Here is a 26,067-nt window from a genome sequence, read left to right as displayed (position 1 = left end):
TATTTCTAAAAGCCAAAGTTTATCTGTAGATCCTTTTTGACCAAAGAGCTGCATTTGGCCTTTATACGTGAGCAGCAAATTGATCCCTGATTAACCAAAAGGGGGAAGCAAAAGCATTTAACTCCAGGCCTTTTATATTCTGAAGAATTTTTGCATGGTAAAGGACTAAATCTGTCAAATAGCTAGTAGGTAATTTACTTCTATTGATATGGTAGTCAGACAAGATAATTGGTAGTTAATTAATAGACCACTTAACTTAAAAGGTTTCACAGTTTTAAAATACTAATTACTGAATTAAGCATTTATCTATATCCAAATGTCTAAAGTCTATTTAGTTAAAATCTATCCAGGAAAAGTAAAAGCCCACCAGCTAGATCTGAGTAATGTAGCACTTAAAGACATTAGTGCTGCGGTTGTACCTAATATCTCATGAATGGTCCCTAATCATTAATGTTTAGGTTCTTATGTGATTTACTGGTTTTTAATCTCACATAGTGCATTCCTCTGTTCTCTAGTTACAGAAACCTAGTTTTGTTCAAGGCTTCCTACATTCATTTCTAAAGTATTCATAAAAATATTTGGCCAGTATTTCTTCTTCCTTACCATAATAGGTGTAAGACTAAATAGTTTATAGAGAGTATTGATTTCCTATCTTAAGATAGCTACTAAACACTTGGAATTCATGGCCTATTTTTAAAAGTCTCCACTAGAACTGGTTTCTGTTATTAAATATATGTCATGTATAAAAATGTTTGAACTTTAGAAGTACTTTCAATGTCTTAAACAGAGTTGTAAATTGACCTGGGGTCAATTTTATCTTATTCTTGTAGTCACAGTTGAAAACCGAATAAAACATCTCTTTTGATAGGAACTGCTTGGTACCTGGGACTGTATACGTGTATACACAAAATAGGATCACATGCTCATTGAACTTTGAGTTTTTCTGTATTTGATACATTACATGCTGGGCCCAAATCTGTTGCTACTAGAAATCAGAATCTATGACATGATAAAATATCACTTTATGTAGCTGGTGTGAATAGGGAACCAGACGTTACATCAGATAAAAAGTTCTCCAACATCTTCAATGTGTTCTAATCTGTGTCTGTTTTTCTGTTGTTTAAAAAATACTCCTAAATAACCAATGTCATCATTTCTAACCTAAATGAAAAAAAAACAGCAGCGCTCCCCTCATTGCCAAATCCAGTGTGCAGCTTCGTCTTTCTACAGAATGTGACCCTCTTGACCGTCTCCTTGAAACTCAAGTGCTTTAGCTTCCATGATAAGCCCACTTTGTCATGCTTCTCTGTGTGCCTTCTGAATCCTTTTAGCCTCCCCACCTCCAACTTGTAATGACTGTTTAGTATTGTACACTCAGACCTCTTCTCAGAACCTCCATCTAGCTGGGTAATCTATTTCAGTGGCTTCAACTGTGATCTCTAGGATAGTTCCCAAGTTCACACAACTACCTTGACTGCACCACACATTCTCTTAAAGCAGCATGTCCAAAACTGAACAAACTCCTCTTTGCTCTTTCTTGCATTCTCTGGTCACCAGACTTAGAAACATCAGCATTATCTTCACCTCTCCAGCCTGCACACATTCATGGGTCCCTAAATCCTGACCATTCTCTTGGGCCCTTGTGCTTTGATTGATCCCCCCTTTCCTTTCCTACTTCCTCCTGTGTGCCTCCATCACCTCTTGCGTGGACTCTTGAAAGTGCCTCTGATCTTCTTTTCCTGTGTTCGCTTTTGGGTTTCCAACCTAGGGTCATCTAAGCAGCCTTGAGTTTGTTATCTGCCTGCTTAAAACCCTTGTATGACCATATTGCTCACAGTGTGAAGTCCAGGCGCATTAGCATGGCATCCTGGGCCTTCCAAAGCTGATTTCCACCTGCTTTTCCAGGTCAGCACCTATTTTATCCCCTCATCTACTGTAAACTTCAGATGGGCTGGACTCCTCACTGTGCCTGGAGAAAGCCTTGCATACACTTCTGCCGTTTGAGTCCTGTTTTACTTGAAAACGACAGAAGTTAAATAGTTCAGGAAAAAAAAACCTGTCACTATTCCTGAGAAAAACAAATTCAAAATATTTTCATGTTCACTTAATATTTTTATATATTAAGGTGGCAGTCCCTGTAAAATAGTCATGGAATTCTCGGCTCAGGGAATGGCCCTTTCTTGTTTGATCATGGAGTGAGTTGTGCTATTTATCTCAATTCCTGGAAGGAAGCAAAGTTGGTATTTGTTGTTTTCTGCTTCATTATTTCTACATCCCAGGCTTTATCTATTATCTGCCCAAATAAAAATTAATCTATAGGATATGTCAAAGTGGAAGCATTGTGTAGCCTGTGCTAATGCTAACACTAACACTGACTGAATAGCTTTCTCAAAAAGACTGAATTCAGAATGCCCCGGCAGAGTCCTTAGCCATTCGTTGCAGGATTGGGTCACTACGAACCCTATAGTTTAATACTTAACTGCTCTTACTCTGCTTATTCTCTTCTCTTACATTTGTTTTTACTCTGATCATGCTTCAGATTTTCGAGATCTTTGGCAAATTCTAGCGAATCGATTTTAGTAACTTGAATATATCTAAGCCATGACAATCTGAGAAAATTTAATAGCCTCACTTGAGAGTTAGAAGAATTTTAAGTAGGAAACCCCTTTACATTTAAGTTTTGTCTTGAGTTGAGAAATATTAATAGCAAATTCATCTAAACTTTCTGCTTTAGTTCTTTCAGAAACTAAAATTAAGCCTGTTTCAATTATAATAAGTAGTCTATTTGCATGTGTCTAATTCAGATATCTGCCTATATGGATGAATGTGCAGATGACATGCTATGTTTGCTTGCTGGCTTGTTTTCGTATGCTCAGTAATAAGTGGAAGACATTATTATGGCGGAGTTACAGCCACGGGACCTGGGAAAGTCCTAAATACCTGGGATGTTTTTGGACCCCCAAACTGTACTATGCTGAAGTTCCACTAGGGGGTGTACTGGCAGGGTGGATTTGTATCTTATTTCCTGCACATGGAACCAGTATTTTCCTGAGAGAAAGGGTCTTTTGTAACTAATCTTTGGAGTATGACAAAATCTAATAGTCCTTAAGAAATAGAGAACTATTTCCTGCCTCAGCTGAATGGGTTAAGTTCAATGTTTTGAGCCTGTAACTCCAGAGATCAGATTAAAATGTGTTAATCTTTCTTATCAGAAGTCAGTATAGTAGTTAGGTATTCAAAGAACTAACACTTCTAGATTCTATCAACTGACCTAGAAGCTCCTTTAGGCTGAGACCCCATATAGACATAATTGGAAAATAACTCAGAAGATGGGGGTTTCTGATTCTTTCTGAAGCATACAGCTGGTCCCCATAATAGGTAGCCTTCGGAAGCTTCCCTGTATTGTGGATTATCGTTCTGTTAAGATACCACTGTTCAGAGCCTAGGCTGGCAGAGCATGGCCTTGGGATTCAGTCACATTTGCCTCGACATACCTGGCTGGCTAGTTTCAGTCACCTGCATCCCTGGGTTTATACAGGTCTATGCCATCCCCACACCGGAGGGGATATGAGGGGAGGCACACCTTTTCATGTGGTCTGAAGGAATGCTAACATTTTTCACTTGAAGAGCTTCCCCAGTGTATTTCATTCTTGAATTTTTTTTTTTTTTTGTCTTTTTTACTTTATTTGTCAATTCTCTTAAAACTGAAGTTCACACCTGTCAGGGACCATTTTCCTAAATGCTCTGAAACTAAAATGAAGTGAGCCACAGGGGGAAAAAAATGAATATCCTCTTATAATCATCGTAAAACTTTCAACACTGCAGCAAATGCTGCTAGAATATTTAACAAGTAAGGGCAATTACTGCCACAACCTCGAGTGCTGTCAAATTAGCCCCTTACAATGACAAGCCATTTACAATGAATTCACATTTGGAAACAAAACATTACTTGGTCTGTGAAACTTTCAAAGATCACACAAAAATGTGTGAAAGTGGCAGTGGTGTTAACATTGTATTTTTTGGTTTGGAAAAAACCACAAGTGTTTCTTATATGCTGCTTGCATAAAATGTGAATTTCTTGCCTTTCCTTCAAATAGGTTAGTACTGGAATTTTTGAATATTAACATGCTGCAGCTTCTTAGTGTTATCCTAAACAATAGGGCTCAAAATAACATAAGTGTTACTTACGTAAACACAGGGGTATTTTGAGGACAAATGAAACTTAAAATTCAAAGCCTGAGTTTTCCCACCTGTAAGTTGTAATTAACATAGTGCCCCCTACTGATTTCTTAAGGCTTTTTTACATGGGCTAGTCCTACAGTCTCTTGGGAAAGAGAAGCATAAGGTGTAATGAATTATTTTTAAATGATTTCGTATTGTATCTTTATTATGTTTGCTGGACTGTTAAAGTGTTGCAATTTTTATTTATAACAGTCATTTTTTGCCTATAGTAAAATGGGACTGAATAAGAAGAATTAGAAAGGAGGTGGTGTTGGAAAGTTTTGTTGTTTTCCAGCGTCATCTAGGACTCGGGATGAAAGGGACTAGGCAGCTGAAGCAACTGCTTAGCAATGTTTTTGAGACTTCTTTTCTTAGGTCAGATACTGTGTTTTAACCGAAAGTATGGTCTGGCACTGCGTGGAGGGCAGGGAGGACTGGGAGCCATACATAGTAAGAACCAGGACTTGCAGGAACTTGAGGAAACAGCCTAACCAAAAATAGATAGCACTTATAACAAAAATAATCTGTAAATATATGCTTAATGAGCCTTGTGTACATTTACTGAACTTTTTTTATAGCACTTAAATTTACAAAGCCTTTTCATAAACACTTCTCTCATCTGAGCCTCACAGCAACTCTGAATTAAGTAGAGCCACTATCCTCATGTTTATGGATGAGGAAACAAACCCAGAGAGGTGAAGGGACTTCCCTAAGGTCACTGCCAGGGAAGGAAGAAGCTAGGACCCAAACCCTCAGCCTAGGCTTCCAGGTTAAAGCCTGTACAAATACTTAGCTGTGGGCTACAAGTTCAAAGCTCCTGGTACAGTAGGTAGATTTTCCTATGAGTCACTTATGGGTTTTGCCCTGTAGTATAAGAATTAGTCTTCAAATGTTGATTTTTTATTAGCATGGTTAGTTTAGCAATAACTGATTAACCCTAGCTTAATATCCCCAGAAAGCTTGCTCTGTAGATTAGACAAGCATGTAAAATTCAAGCCTGAAGAACCAATACTGTACTAGAATTTTATTACCAAAGCCCAACTTGCATGTTTCTGGGCCTTTTCTGTACTTTTCCATAGCTTGTATTGGAGAGAGTTATTTCCTTGAGAATAGTGTAGTACATCCTTGGTCACCCAGCTTCCTTCTTTCTCTTCCTAGTTTGCATATCAGTATTGACAAACTGGACACAAAAAAGTCATGAATGGAAAGGGCTCTTCTACAAGGACTGGCTGAACAAAGTTCTATTAATAATTGGTACCAAAATATCAGTTAAGCGTGGTTTTAGTTTAGTTCATTTTGTTAGCTTATCTCCTAACAAAATGTAAAACCTTTATTCTGTTATATAATATTCTTATGGGATCAGAATTCCAGATAGCTTCATAAGCTTTGCCTTTGAAATGTTAATCATGAATTTTCAAAATTGTGCACTTTGGGCCACTGGTAGTGTCCAAACTTATGGTCCAAGCATGTGATCTATAAAGGGGTAATTTTTCCCTAAATGAGGCTTACCAGAGTATAAAAGCCTCTATGGTTCACTTGTCCAAGGTAAAGTTGGAAAGCCAGTGAGGGAAGTGCTGAGGATGATGGAGTCTACAGTCCCTGTCTTGAATGATAAGCCTTCAAAGCCTCTATGGATGTGGTGGGGAAGACTTGAAGTCTTTTAGGTTTCTTCTTTATGAACTTTGTTCTAATGGGATTGGGTGGCTTGCTCATGCTAAAAATGGATCCAAGGCAAACAGACATAGAGTCAGTCCACAAAGTCCCATGGTCATTCATACCAGGGGCTCTTGGAGTTGATTTGAACCAGCCTTTACCTGATAAATGCTCAGGCTCACTCTAGAATCTTGTGCTTGGCTTGTGGTCCCAAGCAGCCGCAGCAGCACAACCTAACTACTGAGTCCGAGTCTGCATTTGCTTCAGAGCCCAGGTGATTCCTACGCGCATATGTGTCAAAGTTTGAAGAGGAACTGCTCTTCCCACCTTTTCAATATTTCATCTCCCCCATACCCACACACACACACTATTTTTTTTTTCCTGAGCTAACCAGCCCTTTAGGAATCTTGTAATTAGCAAGATGTCAGACTGCGTACTCTGGGGCCCACTCTGATCTAGGTTTATTTTTTAAATTTTGATTCAGGTCCAGTGTCTGAAAGGAAGAGTCCAGGTGCCCTTTAGCTCATGCTTCCTCTTGGTTGCTCTGCCCAGGGTGAAGTTTTCACAGCTGCCCTAAGCACCACAGCAGAAAGTCAGGGCCAGCCAGTGAAGAACTGTGTGGTGTTGCTGGATAATGGAAGGAATGGTGTCTCGTGTATATTTGTTGTCCTTAAAAGGAAGTTTTCTTTTTTCAGTTCTCATAATTTAGTAATAATATTTTAGGTGGTTTAACCAGAGTTGTGATTGGTAAGTGATTGGTGTGATCTTCTATTACATTTCAATATTGTTCCTCTGTGAGGTAGCTAGAATATATCAGACTTGTTGGATCAGTATTATTGTCCTTAATTTCATGGTGGAGTGGTGGTTTGAAGTACAGAAACTGCAAGTGATGAAGTTTTGAGTCCATATTTAAGTTGTTGGCTTTTTTTTTTTTTTTCAATTTCCAGCCCCAAATATATTCCCAACCTAGGAAAATGTCATTACAATATGAGAATGAAAACTTAAGGGAAAATCATCACTGGAGTATATGGGACTTCCTTTCCTAATGTACATGTTCTTTCTAGTGAGCAGTTCTCATGTGGGTGATTTTGCCCGCAGGGGACATAGGTAACATCTGGAGACATTTTTCTTGTCAGACTGGTGGAGCTGCTACTGGCATCTAGTGGAGAGAAGTCAGGGATGCTGCTTAAACATCCTTCCATGCATAGGGCAATCCTATGGCTTAAAATTACCCAGGCCCAAATGTAATGGTGCTGAGATTAAGAAACGCTGTTCTAGAGCACTGGTTCCCGAACTCAGCTACAAATGGGAACCACCTGAGGGACGTTGCCTTCTGATGCCTGATTCTCCCATTGGAGATTCTGGTATAATTGGTCTGAGATGTGTCCTGAACACCAGGAGGAAAAGCTGCCTAGGTGATTCTAATGTAGCAAACCACTGATTTATAGGAAAGTTGCCATCTGCAATCTTTAAAATCCTTGAAGAGGTTCACAAATATTTATTTTTGTTTTTTAATAATGCCTATCCCAATGTAGGTACCTCATAGACCCTAATATATGTTGAGTGAATTCTAAGTTCTAGCAGTGCATGTTTAAAAACAGAATAAGTTTTCAGCTGTAATCTCTTGAATATATTTACCCTTCATTTAGGTAAAGATTTTAATTTTTTTAAAGATTTCACAGTAAGCAAACTAGAAAGCAGGGAAGAATTTAAACTATTTACAATTAGAATTACAGGGGTTGATGATCATGGGCACATTGAGAGCCATGCTGTTGGAACAGGGGCTAGGAAGTCTGCCACTGCAGATGGCCTGAGCAGTGGCTAAGCTCACATGCATGTGTTTATGCGTCATGGAAGTAGTTAACTGGTCACTAGAGCAGAACCGAAGCCTCTGCCCTTTGGAAGATCTGTCTTTATTACAATTTCTAAGATGCAATTTGAGTTTGGGGCAAAGCAAAGAGATTAATGACAGCCTGTTGTTTGGCAAGCTATTTGGCTGCAATTTTGTGGGTTATTTTCATTATTCCATAAAGAGTTATTAAATAGGGGGAGGGGCCTGAGGCTTAAGGAGATCATTGAACACTCATTTGATCATCTAGGGCCCGGCAGGGAAAAGATCAGGGAAAACAGCATTTCAGAAACAGTGCTGAGCATTCATTGTTTAACACATTGAGCCTCCATGGACTCAAATAAAACACAGAAAAAGGATGATTGTTTCAAACAAATAATTTGTAATTTTTTTAATAGATAAGAGGCATACATTCAAGTTATGTTAAAAGGCACAGCCGTGACATCATAGAAATACTCAATGAGATTTTTGCTGATCACTCAATGCTGGCCACTGCACTAATAGAGTTGATCCCTTATTGAGTCATTTATGAGAGTCTTAGGCAAATAATACCTCAGTGTGACCTCAGTATTTTGGGTGTGTGGTAGGAGTTGGAAAAATAATTGTTGAATATAAATCATAACATATTTGAGATGAAAAAACTTTGGAGATCTCCTCTTTTGTCTCACAAATGAGTTCAGTCAAGATCCAGAGAGGTCAAGTAACAAAAGGAAGGTTAAGTAATGGGCAGTCAGGACCAAGTGGGTTTCTGGATTCCAAAGGCCAGTGTATTTTATAGACAAATTGAGTTTTAAGTCACCTTATTTCTGGTATTTCTGCATAGTGAGCTCTAAAATGTAAGGGAATGTTGATATCTGAGTTGCTGCCTTGAGGTAAATTCATCCTATCCTTTAACAGTGTGAAGACAAGTTAATGAAGCATTTATTTTTGCTGAATAATTAATGGTGTCATCATCGAGGTGTTCATTTGAAAAGCCTGGCTCTTTTATTAGCTTCTTGGTTGCAGGGCAACTGTAGGAGTATTCTTGTGCATGTGCGTTGAGTACTAACTGCTGATTCTGTTCAAATGTTACGCTAATCCCTGTGGCCTCACAATAATACATGTTTTTAAAAGGATAGATTTAACATTGGCGCAAATTTGACTATTATGACATGTTCTTTAGTCTCTCCTGTATTATCTAAAGAGTGAATGTTTTGTCTCAATGTGATAGAAATTAAGATGAACATTTTGTTAAGTCTGAGACAGTAGTTCCAAGCTTAATATCTTGGGGCTCTGTTGCACAATTGGTCAGGAGACCTTTCTGTCTCTACAAACATACCCAAGTAGGAAAAAGAGGCTATTACGCAACAACATATGCATGTTAGAATTTCTCTTGTCAGCTGCAGCTAGAATATTTAAAGTTGGTACTGCTAGCAAATACAGATGTAGGTTTTACTTCCTAATTAAAGATATAATTTTGGAATGAAGATTGTTTTTTTCAAATAATACTTTCTACGGTCAAAGTAAAATGTCTAAAGTTTGGTCAGTATATTTAATAAATAGATACCTTTAGAGGTACTTTAGACATATTTTCCTTACCCAGGTGAGCTGGTAGTATGTCACCATTTTACATTTTTGAACACACTAATGATGTATCCTGTTAACTTTAACACAGTTCACTGTATTTTAAGCACCTTCAGGCATGATAGGATGTATGGTCCCCTTTGGAAGTGAATGCCTATTCTTTCTTGGATGTTCAAATAAAAGATAAACACTTCAAAACGATTCTTTTAAAAGATGGCTTTTTTGAATTGATCACAGGACAATGAATAAAACATTGTGAGGCTACAGGGACTAGTGGAACATTTCAGCAACATCAGCAGTTAGTACTTACCACATGCACAAGAATACTCCTACAGTTGCCCCGCAAAAGTTTGTGTTTTTGAATCATTTTCCAGGCACAGTGACTGAGTTCTCAGAGAAGAGTGCCACCAGATGTCATTTTAGCCTTGTAAATAAGCGGGAGAGTGTTCCTTTGTGATTCTGATAAAGATAAGTTAACTCTGGCAGCTGCACAGGCAGAAGGGGTGGAACAGTAGAGGAAAGTTGCCCAGCCATGTGATGGGTGCCGTAAGCATTTCCAGTCAGACGTTCTTTGTTCAGTGGAGTCTTGATGGTGTTCTTTTTTATTCAAAGTTTATATCATGGTAACATTTGGAAATTCTGAAAAACCTTAAGCATACGTGAGAAAACTGTACTGTGCTGGTGGTGGTGACCTTTCTCCCAGCGTTATATGATTTATGGTCCTCTCTGGAAATGAATGTCTACTCTCTTTCTTAGATTTCAAATAAGAGATAAACATTTCAAAACCATTCTTTTAAAAGATACCTTCTCTTGAATTGATCACAGGACAGTCGTGTATGTGCACAAAAATAATGAGGCCTTCTCCTATGGTGAGAAATTAACTTTGCTTTTCTCTTAGTGCTCAGGAACCTAGAATTGCTTACAAATATGGAAAACACATTCTGTTGTACCTACACCTTTAAAATGTCATCAATCTCAGAATTTCAAAAGTCAGACTTTGCCGGATACCACATTTCTTCACATTGACTTTTGTTCCACTTTAGGCTAATTTGTCCTGACACTGCAGCTGCAGGCTCTGGGCTGCAGTCTGTCATTAAGAGTACCAGTAATGGTCTGGAGAGTCGGAGCTGTTGGAAGTTAATTTGGCGTAAACTTTACTTTAAAAGATTTCTCGAGCTATGACATGTCATGTCTATGTGCAGTTACTTACACGTCTGTTTAAGAAGTTCTTGCTTATATCACGAATGTGACCTTTACAGTTATCTTTCAACGTGCCCAGTGCTTTGAAGAGGAGCCCTGAGGAGCTAAGGAGATATTAGACTTGTTAAGCATGTTTCGTAGGAATGTCAGTGTCCATTTGAATGTCCTTCCTTTTTTTTTTTTTTTTTTTAAATCACACAGCAACCCCGTCAGCTGGTAGCAGATTATGATATTGGAATCTTGTGATCAAATTAATCATGGTAATCAAAGTTCTAGCTCCACACTTAATAGACAAAGTCAGTTATTAAAAGTTTTCTCTTTTGCAGATAAGAAAATCCCTAGGCCCCTTCCAACTCTAAATTCTGTAAACTTCTTGGTTCACATATTGGTTACTGACTTCGAGACCCCCCCCAGATCAAGAGTCAACCATATTTTCCTGCGGAAGAACTTGATGTCTTCTTCTGTTTTTTAGACAGGCAAGAGGACACTGCAATAGAGTGCAATTCTCTGACTTACAGTTAGCATCTAGCAAACCTTGCCAACCAGCATGGGCACCAGCTCACTCTGGAGACTGATCACATGTACTGCATTTGGAGACCCCTTTACTGGATGATAACTCCTGATCTATCCATCCTTATAGTTGGTATAACTCAGCAGTCCTATTGGTCAGCAAATTATCTGTGCTGCCCTCTCAGATCCGCCCATGCCTCACAGGCATTAATTTATACTGAAGCCGTTTGGCTGTGTGTTTCAGATTTGCCCTTTATGTTCTTCTGACGACTCTTTGAGACAAAGTTAAAGATTATGAACCTTAGCTTGAACTGACTGGTGTCATGGCAACTAGCACTTCACCTTTTGCTGGTCTCTACCTCATACATGCTACAATATTTGTGCACATTAATAATTCATTGCAAAGTGCCAGATTTCTTTGTGCTGTCAAGCAGTGTCAAGGACAGAATATGCTGTGCTATCTCAAATGTCATCTACCAGACTGTTGAGGGCAAGAGTAATTAGAAAAGAAAACTAGTCAGGTTACTTGGGAAAATTTCTGAAAATGTGATGCTTTCTAGTCACCCAACTATAGCATTTTTCTTGCAAAATATGGAATAGAATTCATGTTGATCAAAGTTTGTTTAATAATGCACCCCAGACATAAGGCAGGAGTTTGGAGTAATTGCTCGCCTCTATTCAGGCAGCAAAGGAAATGATTAACAGCCTTCGTGCTCAGTCACGTGTACTGGGCTCCAGCGGGAACCTGAGCACAGGCTTAAAAGAAACCCGAGTGGTCCTCATGTGGGTGCTCCTACCCCAAGCCTGCCTTTGCCCGACACAGAGCAGAGCTGAGTAAATGTTTGACACCAGCTTTAGAAACAAGCTGTCTGGGATCTCAGGCTGATTAGCGGCCCTAGATAGCTTTCTTCACCTCTCAGTTCCCACCGCGCAGCTCTTTGGTGGTTGTTGACGCTGCGAGTGGTTGTTATAGTAATTGCAGTGTTGCCTGTAATTAATGAGCCTTTCAAATAAAGAATATGGATCTTTGTCTTAAAATGTAGAAAATGCAAAGATACGTTGGATTTAATTTATACAGAAGGCCAAATTTGTCCTTGATTAGGCAAAGAAATCAAGTTTTAAACTGAACATTGACCCACCTGTGCTTTACAAAACAAAACAATCTCCCTCTCAAAAGAAACCTTCATATTACAACAAGCCAATCTGTGTCATACTTTACTCTTTAAAATTGGAATGTATTTCCCCAAATGTTTATAGCCCACAATTGGAAAAGATTTTTTTCACATAGCCATATCTGGATTGTTTGGTTTCTCTTTCTCTCTCCCTTCTTCTCTCTTCCCGCCTCCTCTCTCTCTCTCTCTCTCTCTCTCTCTCTCTCTTTCTCTCTCTCTCTCTGTCCCCCTTGCCCTTTTTTGTTTCCTTTTCCTTTAAACCAGTAGCTTAACTCTTCTTCAAACAATTTGGGGGTGGGGGGAGGGTCCCACAGTGGGAAATGTGTCCCCAAATCACATTTTTTAGAATATGCAGCCATAGTACCCTCCTTATGGAGAAACTGGAACTATTTTATATAACTTAATACCACCAGATTCATTTCAGGGCAAGAAGGGGAGGGGACATTAATCAGTTTCAGAACCTTGCAACAAATTACACTTAAAGAACAGTTAGGAACTTGTTAATCTTCTGTCACCTACCTTGATGTGGTGCTGGGGATCTGGATTAGTCATTTAACACCTGCAGGCAAGACCAGAGCACGTGAATACAGGGAAGTCATTAGAGCCAACCTGCTATGATATCCGAGTTTCTAGTCAGAGCCAGCCGCTGGCTTGAGTTAGAGTGGACATGTGAGTGAGTGATTCAGATTTGTCAGGTAACCAAGTACACGCCTGGCTAACTTTTTGTATTTTTTTGTAGAGTCCGGGTTTCGCAGTGTTTCCTAGGGTGGTCTTGAACTCCTGGGCTCAAGTGATCCTCCTGCCTTAGCCTCCCCCAAAGCTTGGGGATTACAAGTGTGAGCCACTGTGCCCAGCTGTTTTCTAGTTTAGATTGGAATACATAAACTCCATTGCGATGTTGCTTTTTTTCAATTCTGTGATATAATAACCATGTATAAATTATAGAGCCTAAAGTTGAACCCATAATAACCTGAAGTACCAGTTTTTGACTTTTTTTAGTAACAGATCAAAATAATAATTACTGTCATAATTACTCTTTCTGTTTTTACTACTACAAAGAAATACAATCAAGCTGAAACATGTGTCTCTCTTCCTCAGCATTGTACTTGGGCAATGCAGTAATAAGGAGTGGGTTCACTTGCTGTATTAGTCTGTTCTCATACTGCCATACAGAAATTCGTGAGACTGGGTAATTTACAAAAGCAAGAAGTCTAATTGGCTCATGGTTCTGCAGGCTGTACAGCAAGCATAGAGGCTTCTGCTCCATTTCTGGGGAAGCCTCAGGGAGCTTTCAATCATAGAAGGCAAAGGGGGTACAGCAGTAAACACTGCGGAAGCAGGAGGAAGTGAGGGGGTGGGTGGGGGTGGGGGCTGCACACATTTTAACAACCCGATCTCGCAAGAACTCACTCATTATCACTGGAGCAGCACCAGGAAATGGTCCTGAACCATACATGAAAGATCACTCCCATGGTCCAGTTACCTCCCACCAGGCCATACCTGTGACATTGGGGATTATAGTTGACATGAGATTTGGGTAGGGGCACAGATCCAAACCGTATCACTAGTTCTCCTCCACAGTGCCTGTCTCTGTGTAGCAAAGTAATTTTCCCTTAATATTTGGAAGATTGATCTGGGTCTTCCAGCTTAGTCTGGAACAGTCAGACAAATAAGTATAAGACAATCAAAATCAAAACACTATTAAACATATAATCATGTTAAGGTGAATGGTACTGACTATACGTCTTACAGAAATACAGACAAAGTCAGGCTGACCTAGAATAATATTAGATAAAAGTTTAACACCCTAACTACCTTCAATAAAGAATTATTAGGAGACTCCAGTGACATAAAGCACTTTGAAAAGTATGAGAGACTATATAAATATGTGATGAATATTACACTTTGATTTACATAGGAAGGGTCAGGGATAGATTATCAGAAGAGTTCCTGGGTCAAATGACACAGGTGAGAATAAGCATTTCATGGGTACTGATGAGGAAACTCAAACGGTATGAGTTGGGACTGGGGTGATGCATGATGACTGGGGAAGACCTTGGGATACTTCACAAAAATTCATGTGGCATCTGTATGAATAATTGATGGGAGCATAGAAAAACATCAGAATTAATGGAATTGCTGTTTTCAATCTTTACACATAAAAATTATAACAAATTAGATAGGGTCAAGGGCATTGGCTCATGCCTGTAATCCCAGCACTTTAGGAGGCCGAGATGGGAGGATCACTTGAGCCCAGGAGTTCAAGACTGGCCTGGGCAACATAGTGAGACCCCTTCTCTACAAAAAATTAAAAATTAGCTGGGCATGGTGACGTGCATCTGTAGTCCCAGCTACTCGGGAGGCTGAGGCAGAAGGATCACTTGAGCCCAGGAGTTCGAGGCTATGATTATGCCGTTGCACTCCAACCTGGGCAACACTGCAAAACCCTGTCCCCCACCCCCCCAGAAAAAACCCACAAACCCAAATTAGGTTTCATGCAAAAACTCAGTGATACCTTAGCCAGTAAATCCTCTGAGAAGGAATGCAGCTCTTCCTTAAGTCTGCTCTGTAGTGTTTGGTTGTGTGGGTTTTTTTAACTTCATAAATCATGGGAAGCTGTGCTGGCAGTAGGAGATAACTCAGCAGTAGACAGATTGCTCTTCACTGCTTTCTTTTAAGAAGCAGGTTATAAAACTGTTGGGAGCCTGGTAGAGTAGTTAATAGATCATTGTAAGCAATTTGAAGTAATTTTTTTCTTTTTTTGTCTGATACAGCCTTGCATTTTGAAGACAAGCGAGCTAGAGAGAAAAGAGTTTAGTGAGTAAGAAATCAGCGCCGCCTCTGATTTTGTGCCACCTCTAGCACAAGTTCCAGGGCCTCTGGGTCCCCCACCCTGGAACGTGTGCCACACTCTGCCTCACTGTGTGGCCAGTCACCTGCATCTGTGGCAGAGTCCTTGCAGTGAAACCCACGTTGGAATGTGACTGTTCAGAATGATACACGTTCTTGTCAGTGTACAGTTGGCATTATAATATGTTTTTCACAAAAATAGTTCTATAATTTACCCTGTTTTTTACATCCTAAAATACTTTGTCTCCTGCTAGTTCACTTTGGTGGTAAGCCTTGGGATTCCAGAGCACACTGCTGGAGTATCTCTTCATTGATGGGTCTGTTACTATGTAGACATCGCCATAAGGCACACATTAATACAAGGCAATGTTTGTAGTAGGCTGTGGTCCCTCCCAAACCATGAGATAGCTGCATTGAAGTGTCATGAGCAGAAACAAATCTCTGGCTTGGGAGTACTTTAAATTAGCAGATAACTGCCACTTGAAAGGTGATTAAGAACCTTCTGCCAATGGCTCTCTTTTCATCTCTAGACACTGTCCACAAAAGCTCTTACATTACAGTCTTGTCGGTCATGACTTACAATAGGCCTGCCATGCTGATGATACAGTGCTAAGCTAACCAGACAATTAAAAGATCTTCTTGATAAACATAAAATATTTTTAAAGGAATTGGGAAATGTAACATCATGTGAATAAAAATTTGTTTTGTGATCTTGGATTGGGTTTTAGATGAAATTCATGACGTCAGTTCTAAAACTTGAATCTAACTTTGTTTCAGACCACTAAGGCTTTTCTTCCTACGATGCTGGAGATTAATCATGGTCATATTGTGACAGTTGCAAGTTCCTTGGGATTGTTCAGTACTGCCGGAGTTGAGGTTTGTCAGATATATAGCATTTCTTTCATTCAATCTGTTTATCCTGTGAAGTACATCAGAACCTCCAGGAGGGCACCTGCTGCGCCTCCATTCATGAAAGCTGCACAAAGGCACTCTGCATGTGTGCTGCGTATAGGATGTTCCACAGGAACCCAGGGCCAGCCACCGGAAGGGAATTCTAAGCCAGGTGTGGTGGCGTGCACCTGTAGTCCTAGCTACTTGGGAGGCTGAGGTGGGAGAATCGCTTGAGCCCAGGTGTTCAAGACTGCAGTGAGCTATGATGGCACCACTGCACTTCAGCCTGGGAGACAGAGCAAGACCCTGTCTCTAAAACAAAATGAAAAAAGGGAATGGTCTTCTGCCATAAAATCTCTTACACTAGTTTGACAAAGCAGCAGCAACAAGAAAAGTATATGGGCCAGCCCTCAGTGTGTCCATTTTTATTAGCAGCTTCGCTTGACGATGGCAGGAGGCACAGGGCCAAGAATAGAACCATGGAAGGCTGCGGGAAACAGAAGAATGAGGCCAGAGGTTCACGTTCGGTTGTGGTCACCTTGCCAAAACTGAGCTATCTTGTATTAATTAGCCCATCAGATGAGGTGGTCAGGTATCCTGCATTGTAAGTTTGTAGAATTGTAGAACTGGATTTCATCAAACCCTGTTCTTCACAACATTCAGATGATAAAGCATGAGTACATATATTGTTCTGTCCTGTTTGTCCTCTGCATGCCTGTAAAACTGAAAACATCACTCCATGCAAATATGCAAAAGGACACATTATTTAAATAGCACCCATATCAAGGGATTCCATTTCTAAAGTTGGGCCATGGATAATAACTTTTTTCCTATATTGTGTGCCCTTAGGTTAAGTTCTAGTTTAAGATTACAAGGCATGGTTATCATTTTCATTTTAACTTCACCATACAAAGAAAGTCAAATCATAACAATTTATACAAACACCGCATGTTCTCACTCATAGGTGGGAACTGAACAATGAGATCACTTGGACTCAGGAAGGGGAACATCACACACCGGGGCTTATCATGGGGAGGGGGGAGGGGGGAGGGATTGCATTGGGAGTTATACCTGATGTAAACGATGAGTTGATGGGTGCAGCACACCAACATGGCACAAGTATACATATGTAACAAACCTGCACGTTATGCACATGTACCCTACAACTTAAAGTATAATAATAATAAATAAATTTAAAAAAAAAAAAAAAAAAAAAAAAAAACAATTTATAGCCTAAGCTAGATTTGCCTTTATTCTTCTTGCATTAAACAAACTGGTTTTTCTTTCTCCTTTACTGAACAAGAGACCATTTGTAAATTTTCCAGACACTTCAAAGTGAACCTCTCTCCATTTTAACTTCAGCTTGTTAGCTTTCATAGAATCCTTTATGGTAACTTCCCCAAAGTAATATGATACTTAGTTGATGTGACAAAAAGCATTCATCTGTTTCTGCTGTTGCTTTGAAAATATTATTTCTGCACTGAACCACATCAGGTATCTGTCTTTGTTTTTGTTTTGTTTTGTTTTGGTTTTTTGAGATGGAGTCTCACTCTTATCACACAGGCTGGAGTGCAGTGGCATGATCTCGGCTAATTGCAACCTCCACTTCCCAGGTTCAAGCAATTCTCCTGCCTCAGCCTCCTGAGTAGCTGGGACTACAGGCACATGCCCACCATGCCCAGCTAATTTTTGTATTTTTAGTAGAGGCGGGGTTTCACCATTTTGGCCAGGCTGGTCTCGAACTCCTGACCTCAAGTGATCCAGCCACCTTGGCCTCCCAAAGTGCTGGGATTACAGACGTGAGCCACCGCGCCCAGCCAGGTATCTCTTTTTTAAAATGATTTCCTTTTCTTCGTGTAGTCACCTGTAACCCTATGTATTAGACATCCAACCATAGTAATAGGACCAGGGAGGCTTCAGTTTGGTTGGGGATAGGGGCATATGCTTAGTATTTCTGCTTTCTCCCCTCTTTAACTCAGGATTACTGTGCCAGTAAATTTGGAGTTGTGGGTTTTCATGAATCCCTGAGCCATGAACTAAAGGCTGCTGAAAAGGATGGAATTAAAACAACTTTGGTTTGCCCTTATCTTGTAGACACTGGCATGTTCAGAGGCTGCCGAATCAGGTCAGTGAGAACCTATATTATTACTGATAAAAAGAATAATATTGGGAGAATATGTGGAATTGGACTTTCAAACATAGCCTTGTATTTTAACTATCATTTGACAATCTGTGGCTTTCATTGGTCAAGATTAAGTTTGTAAAATTGGTGTATAAGATGGCAAGGGCGAGACTGGTGCCACACTGATACTAATTTGCAGAAATTAATCCAGAATCATCAGATAGGAAATGGCTTCTCTGTAGAGAGAAAACATAGATATCCAGTCTTTTCCTTAGAAGCTCACCTTTTGGAGTTACTTGTTTCTTTAATATTGGTATTGGTAAATAGGGATTCCAGAAGAAAATTCCTTCATGTGACTGGGGTCTGGATGTGAAACAATGTCACTGTCACAGAGATTAACGTGCCTTTCTTCTGAAAAGACCATTGAATATTACACTCCAGATTTGGAAACGTCCTTTTTGCAGCAAGCGTATGTAACTAGATTCACTCTGGCAGAATGAGAAGAACCATTTAGATGTACTGAAAAATGAAATAAAATACCCACACACACAGAAAGGAGGCATGTGGGAATATAAATGTCAAGTTACATCTGACTTGAGCTCAGCAGAATAAACAAAACCGTGAATCATTAAGAGGATGCTTGTGAAGACATGCTTACTTTGAAATCTTTGCTTGGGTGAATTTGAAAGGCAAAGGAAGATAACCAAACCAGTTCCCTGTTGGTTGGGGGCCATTCTTAACGTGTACTGAACTGAACAAGCAGCAAAATAGGTGAAAGGTGATTTGAATCACTCCAAAGTCAAGGTGACTCCAAGTCTGAACTGGAAAATGGACTCCAGCTCTGCCTCTTATCCCACACACGTGTGTGTTTGTGTGAACATGTGTGTGTGTGTTGGTGGTTTTTGTTTTGTTTTGTTTTGTTTTCCTCTTATGTACTTGGGAGGCAGTTGCTGAGGGTCTTGCAGAGCTCTGTTTCCTCCAGTGTAGCATAGCAGCAGGTGCAGGGGTCCAAAGCTATGGTAGCAAAATGAAGAATGAAAGGAATAAATTGCACACCATCATTTCAACATGTAACCTAGTGAATTAAACTGAAGGTAGGATGTCTATATGCCCTTCATTTCAGGGGCCCCTAGAGAATATACCTTAGCTTTCCCTCTTCCAGCATCCTGGAAAGTAGATACCTGGCCCTCCTTTCACTTTGAAAGCTTACCCCCTCATTTTGACTACACCTAATACTAAAAGCTTGGCATCTTGCTTGGGATTAGTGTTTGCTATGCCAAACACCCTCTCCTCTTTCCATTGAAAGCAAAACATAGGAAAATAATTTGAAATACATTTTAAGGCATCTTAAAAACATGACTTTTTCATCTTATGGAAAAGCAGACCAATTTTACTTTTTTCCCCCAACTTGTTTTCTAGACTGTGCCAGTAAAATGTGTTCATAGTAGGAAAATTTGGAAAATACAGAAAAGCACTATGAAGAAAACAAAATGTACCCAAAATCCCATCACTCAGATAACGTCACTGTTAATGTTTTGATATGTATTTCCAGTCTTTTCTATTGTGTTAATTCTTCATTTTGTTTTTGAATAAATAACTTTCAGGAAAGAAATTGAGCCTTTTCTGCCACCTCTGAAGCCTGATTACTGTGTGAAGCAGGCCATGAAGGCCATCCTCACTGACCAGCCCATGATCTGCACCCCTCGCCTCATGTACATCGTGACCTTCATGAAGAGGTAACTGGGAGGGTTCCCTCACTGACCAGGTCTCTCCATGCCTGCCCGATATCTTAGTTGAAACTTCAAGTTTGCTAACAGCTGTGACTTTCCTTTTTCAGCATCCTCCCATTTGAAGCAGTTGTGTGCATGTATCGGTTCCTAGGAGCGGACAAGTGTATGTACCCCTTTATTGCTCAAAGAAAGCAAGCCACAAACAATAATGAAGCAAAAAATGGAATCTAAGAATCTTTTTGTATGGAATATTACTTCTATCAGAAGATGATCCAGATGTTTCAGTCCAATGCACATCAGCATTGCTGACATTTTATGGATTCTAAACTTGTGTTGTTTCTTTTTTTAATCAACTTTTTAAAAAAATAAAGTGTAAATTAACCGACTAGAGTACTTGGAAAATGTGATCAGTAAAAGTGAACTTAGGTTGTTGCCAACAGGGACCTTTTAGGCAGAACCCAAAAACCAGTCAAATCTTTAGAGAAGCACTGTGTGACATCTTCAGGTTACCATTATTTTTTTAATGAGCAGGAAGTCTAGAAATGATAACTAGACTGTATATTTCATGTGTGTGATTTTTCAGAATTCCCATAGAGTTTACTCATTCTTGTTATTAAACTCCAGCCAGTTGACATCTTCGCAATTTCAAGGACTGATAGGCTATATTTTCTCATGTTTTCTAAGTTTCCGTTTTGCAAGGCCTAGGTGGTTTTTTCATGGTGTTTGTATGTTTAGCTCTTTTGAAAAGGAATTTTGAAATCTGCATCAACTGAAGTAAATGATATCTGAGTATTACAGTAAAGGTGACCAAGTCTCTTTCTTAAAGTCACAATGACTAAATTATTAGCTGAAATTTTTTTTTTTTTTTTTTTTTTTTTTTTTTTGAGACAGAGTCTCGCTCTGTACCAGGCTGGAGTCCAGTAGCACAAACTCGGCTCACTGCAGTCTCTGCCTCACAGGTTCAAGTGATTCTCCTGCCTCAGCCTCCTGAGTAGCTGGGGCTACAAGCACGCGCCACCATGCCCAGCTAATTTTTATATTTTTAGTAGAGATGGGGTTTCACCATGTTGGTCACGATTGTCTCCATCTCTTGACATCGTGATCCGCCCGCCTCAGCCCCCCAAAGTGCTGGGATTACAGGCATGAGCCACAGCGCCCAGCCTTGAATTTTTAATTTTATCTCTGAAATACTTCATTAAGTGTCTGGAGACCTAATTATCCTAAAAGATCATCCATTTTCTACCTATGAATTTTGCTGCATACAGAAAGTGCCCTTCCCTCAGGAAGTTGCTGTGTTTCGTTTCTTTGGATGGACTCTTACCTAGAATACATAGCAGCTCTGCAAAGAAACAGTTTTTAAAAATGGGAACTTCTACATTGAAAAGTCCCCATTTTTGTGCCAACTATAATGAGTGAGAGGGAGAAATCTTATTCTATGGCATATGTATGGAAAGGTGTAAAGATTCTTTTGAAAGTTTTATTCACGTTGTAGAACAGCAAATGACATTTTTACAGTATTTTTTTGTAAAGCAAACTATTTTGTGCCTTGAATTTGGTATATGTGTATTAGTGAAACATTGTAAAAGTGAACTTCTACCTCTGTATCTAAATGTATACCATCCACTTGTAAATTACTATAAACTATTATGTGATTGCCTTTTTTTTTTTTTTTTTTTTTTTAGAATGTCTTGTTTAAATAGCAGCCAATGTTTAAGGCTATTAAAATAAGCCAACTTTTACTAATTGGGGAGTTTTATAAATGACTGATTAAATTTAAAGAATTAACTTACATGCAACTGTGTGATTATTAGTTATCAGCAGTGTTGTAAGGAAAATTATTGTGTTCTTTTCTAATGATCATTATCCCACTTTAGGTAAAGAAAAATGTTGGAATGGTATAGTGTTGGGAAACAGACATTAACAACCTAGGGTGCCTGCACTCAAATAGCCAATGTTACCGTCCCTAGATTAGATATTGATTAAGGGCTTGTTCGTACCAAAAGTGGGGAAACAATCCATGACCTGTGTTTTAGTTTGGCTGCACCACAGATCAAATCTGCACTGTGTCTACATAGGAAAGGTCCTGCTGTGTGCTAATGTTCCCAGTGCAGGACTTGAGGAAGAGCTCTGTTGTATATTTCCATTTCTCTTTATAAAAGATAACCAAATCTTGTGGCCTTTATAACAATGGAGGCACTGGCTGCCTCTTAATTTTCAATCATGGACCTAAATAAGTACTCTGAAGTAGTCTCAGCAGTGCCAGGTGGGGACAGATATACTCAGAGGTTATCCAGGTCTGCCTCCCAGCGAGCCTGGAGTACAACAGACCCTCCTAGAGAAATCTGTTGTAATTTAACAACCCACTTATCCACCTTAAAACTGAGGAAAGTCTTCTTTACATCTAATTTTATTCTTGTGTGTTGTAACTTAAACCTTTTTCTATTTTTGTTTATTATTGCCCTTACAAGGGTGTCTATCTCCAAGTTCAATAAACCTAATTCATTTAACTTTTTTGTAGAAGTCTTTCATTCTCATGTCCCAGCCCAGTTCAATCACTTCTGTGGCTCTTCCTTGAATGTTGTCCAAATTCTCCCTCCCATCTTTAGCTGTGGAGTTTGAAAAGGGATACAGTTAATGCAGGTTTAGAAGTATGGAATTCCTACAAGTTGCATTTCTTCATCCCAATATCATGGTCTTACTAATGCTACATTGCTGATTGTGTGTGTGATTGTTTCTAAACATGAAATCTCTTCTAGACAAGTCTGCCTGTTTGTGTTGATCACTTATGTAATTGCCAAGGTTGCTTTTCTGGCTGGTTATTTATCTACACCTACTCCCACCCCTTAACATGAATGCTGACTCTGAATATTTTCTCTTTTTTGTCATCTGGCCCATTCATATGGGCATTCAGGGCCACTGGACTCAAGGCTGATCCCCTAAGGAGCACCACCCCCACCTCATACTGGCACTCTCCCTTTCTCTAACCTTTCAACCAATTTAATGATAATTACATTGAGTGGGACCCAGGACTCCAAAGTTTTGAAGCCAGCAAAGATAAATTCCAACTATTGTTTCCCCCTTGATCTACCAGGTCTGCTGCTCTGTCACGAAAGATTAGCCTGACAGGATTGAGCTACGTAAAGCCAGGCTGGGTTTGTGTGTGTGTGTGTGTGTGTGTGTGTGGGTGTGGGTGTGGTGCATGTATGTGTTTGGTATCCTGTTTCCTTAGAAGGCTATAGCTTTCAAATTTTCTCAAAATGTTTTCCAACTGGCAGAAACAATTCTAAATTGACGTTGACCTGAATCTTGGAAATTTGCTTTTGCCTCCAACAAAGTATAAAATCAGTAGGGGTTGGGGGAACAGGGTCATTCTTTCTATGCCAAATGTATTGCCTGTGCCTGAATCAGAAGAGTAGGGAAAGCAAGGATGTAATGGTTCAGAAGTGGTGAGATGTGGGCCCTGGGCGTGCGTAGTCAGCATTTGCACACCAGGCATCTGCTAGGCCGAAGCGCCCATCCCAGGGACTCAAGGAGCCTGCAGGTAACTCAAAAGTATACACATATGTATCTGTGTGCACATGCCACAAATGAAGCCTCAGAGTATGATGACATCTCAGTACAGAGAGAAAGGTGGCCTGGAAGGTTGGTGATGCAGTGGATGAATTTGGAAATGGGAGTTTGGGGATTCCAGGGAACAGAGTCTCCGGAAAGGCCCAAAGATAAAAAAAATTAGATTATACTCATTATGACTGAAGCATAGAACATGGGAAGAGAATGACGTGCATTCCCTAAGGAGATCCCATCTTGAGAATGGCCTTCATTGCAGGCTGAGGAATGGACCCTTCATTTGATAGGGAAGAGAGAAGCCCTAGAAAGTGTTTTTTAGCAGGAAAGTAACCGGAGCAGAGCTGTGAATTAATAGGATCAATGAAGCCGCTGTGAAGAATTTCAAGGCACAAGAAGCAGGGAGCAGTGAGGAGGGCAGCTATTGCAGTAGTCCACGGGGAGGTGGTAGGAATGGGCCCACAAGAGAGGGGGACAGGGAATGGAGGGAGAAACCCAGGCTGAGCAACTCTTCCCACAGGAGGTTGAACTTGCAAGGCCAGGTGACTGAAGATAGCTTATCACTCGAGATGAGCCAAGTGGTTTTAAGTGGGAAGAACAGAATTCACCAACAGTGAATCTGATTTAGAAATGTTGCATTTGAGATGCTGGGTGACAATAGCTGGCAGACAGGCGGATATTAACTCTGGTCCTCAGGAAACAGGTTGGTACTGGGATCCAGAAGTCATCTACATAGAGGCTGTGAAGTGAACAAATCTGGGAGGGGAAAGCACAGAATGAGTGGAGATCCAAGGACCCAGCTTGGGGAGTGTGGGGGAGCAGCAGCAGAAGGTGTAAAAGGTGACGGAGTAAAGTTAAGAAGGGAACTTCCTCCTCCCAAGGAGAAACCAGACTAGAAACAATTATCTTCTCTGCTTGGACCTAATCCCCAGGCTGAGTCACACTTGAGAAACCTCAGTCTGGCCCAAGAAAAAGAGTCTGTGTGGCCAGCCCTGGGGCAGAGGTCCAAAAGGTGAAGGGCAGTGTTAACAGATAGCACATGGAGGCTTCGACCGTGCACTCAGGTTTCTAGTAACTGAATCCATTGTTAAAAGAACCAAAGGAAAATTTCTTCCTAAGTGAACCCTGGAAACTGTTGTTCTTTGGCGATTTTCTTTGCTTGGCCTCAGAAGCATGACTCGCTTAAATGCGCAGGCAATGTTTCATCAGAACCCTGGGGAAAAACAAAATGCATTTCCAGTATCACCAGATGGATACATGTTAGTGCAAATGAACTATTTTTATGTGCCAAAAAGATGAGACAGGACCAGCTTCTATCAGGGTGCTGAAAAAGACGGGTTCCTATCTGGTCCTTGAAGCACTAAACTCACGGCGGGCCAAGAACCTTTCAGGCAGGTCCTGGATCAAGGTGAACATGCAGTGACTCCCAGCTTTCCCAGGAAACGTCACGGCAGAGCAGTGTGGAACCACAGTCTTGCTACTGTTTATTATGACGTTTTCTGGGGATTGTAGTTCCTACATTACAATAGCTATACCAAAGAATTTACACATTTCACAACTCATCTATTATTCGGGGGAACGCATTGACAACACATAGCCACACAGGCCAGAGAATCCTGCTCATTAAGTAATTATTTCTCATTTAACTTGCTCCGTTGCTGTAGAGAACTTATACAATGTCTTCCAGGAGCTGCTCACAGGCTTTTGAGCTGTGACTCTTGAAACCTTTCTTACCACTAGCAAAATGCAAGAGAATAGATTAGCAAGAAAAACAAAGCATCTTCAGCCCAGATTCTAAGTTTGAGGTTTTCCTGTCAAGGTGATTGAAACCATGCTGCAGGGAGAAATGTGTGTGCATAGCAGCTATGAAGAATGCCCCTCTCCTTGTCCATACCTCATGGGTGGTCCACCTGAATGCCACTCAGCAGGCATCCCCTCCCCCTAGGGAGGAACCCGAGCCTGGCTCCTCCACCCTAGCCCTCTGCTAGCAGGTGGCCATCTCCTGGCCAGCCCAGCTCATCGAGGGACTGAGTGGTCCAGGAGGCTAATGAGCAGATGGGAGTCCTGCCTGGACACAGGCTTACTTACGTATGTTGACAGCACACTATCCGGCAACCACAGAGTTCCTTCTTAAGAGCTCAGTGTTGTGGATTGGATCATGTCCCCTCAAAAGATATGTTGAAATCCTAACCCCTAGTCCCTGCAAATGTGTCCTTATTTGGAAATAGGGTATTTGCAGATATAATCAAGATGAGATCATTTTGGCTAGGCTCAGTGGCTCATGCCTGTAATCCCAGCACTTTGGGAGGCTAAGGTGGGAGGATCACTTGAGTCCAGGAGTTCGAGACCAGCCTGGATGACATAGTGAGACCCCATGTCTACAACAAATGAGAAAATCAGCTGGGTGTGATGGTGCACACCTGTCGTCCGAAGAATTGCTTAAGCCCAGGAGTCTGAGGTTGTAGTGAGCCGTGATCATGCCACTGCACTCCAGCATGGGCGACAGAGGGAGGCCCTGTCTCAACAATGAAAAAAGATGAGGTCATTTTGGATTAGAATAAGCCATAAATCCCATCACTGGTGTGTTCTTATACAAAGAGACACAGACACACACACAGAGAACATGCCATGTAACAATAGGCAGAGATCGGACTGATGCAGCTGCAAGCCATGGAATGCCAAGGAATTGTATCAAGGACCAGCAGCTAGAAAAGAGGCATGCAGCAGACCCTTCCTCAGTGC

The 26,067-nt window shown here is 40.5% G+C and overlaps 1 protein-coding gene across 2 annotated transcripts in view; it reads left to right on the top strand.

Moving 5' to 3' along the window:
• Window positions 1-22,268, top strand: part of LOC105483582 (retinol dehydrogenase 10) — a 30,553-nt gene extending 8,285 nt beyond the window's left edge. Inside the window, exons 3-6 of one of the 2 annotated variants that reach the window (XM_011744501.3) lie at window positions 15,796-15,894; window positions 17,889-18,034; window positions 19,636-19,767; window positions 19,869-22,268. In XM_011744501.3, coding sequence (XP_011742803.1) covers window positions 15,796-15,894; window positions 17,889-18,034; window positions 19,636-19,767; window positions 19,869-19,992 — 501 coding nt within the window. In that variant the 3' untranslated portion in view covers window positions 19,993-22,268. The remainder of the gene's footprint in view (window positions 1-15,795; window positions 15,895-17,888; window positions 18,035-19,635; window positions 19,768-19,868) is intronic. The other variant, XM_011744502.3, reaches the window with a different exon arrangement.
• The last annotated feature ends 3,799 nt before the right edge of the window (window positions 22,269-26,067 follow it).

The sequence above is a fragment of the Macaca nemestrina genome, chromosome 8 (genome assembly GCF_043159975.1).
Source record: "Macaca nemestrina isolate mMacNem1 chromosome 8, mMacNem.hap1, whole genome shotgun sequence".
Lineage (NCBI taxonomy): Eukaryota > Metazoa > Chordata > Mammalia > Primates > Cercopithecidae > Macaca > Macaca nemestrina.
This window is presented reverse-complemented; position numbering and strand designations above follow the sequence as displayed.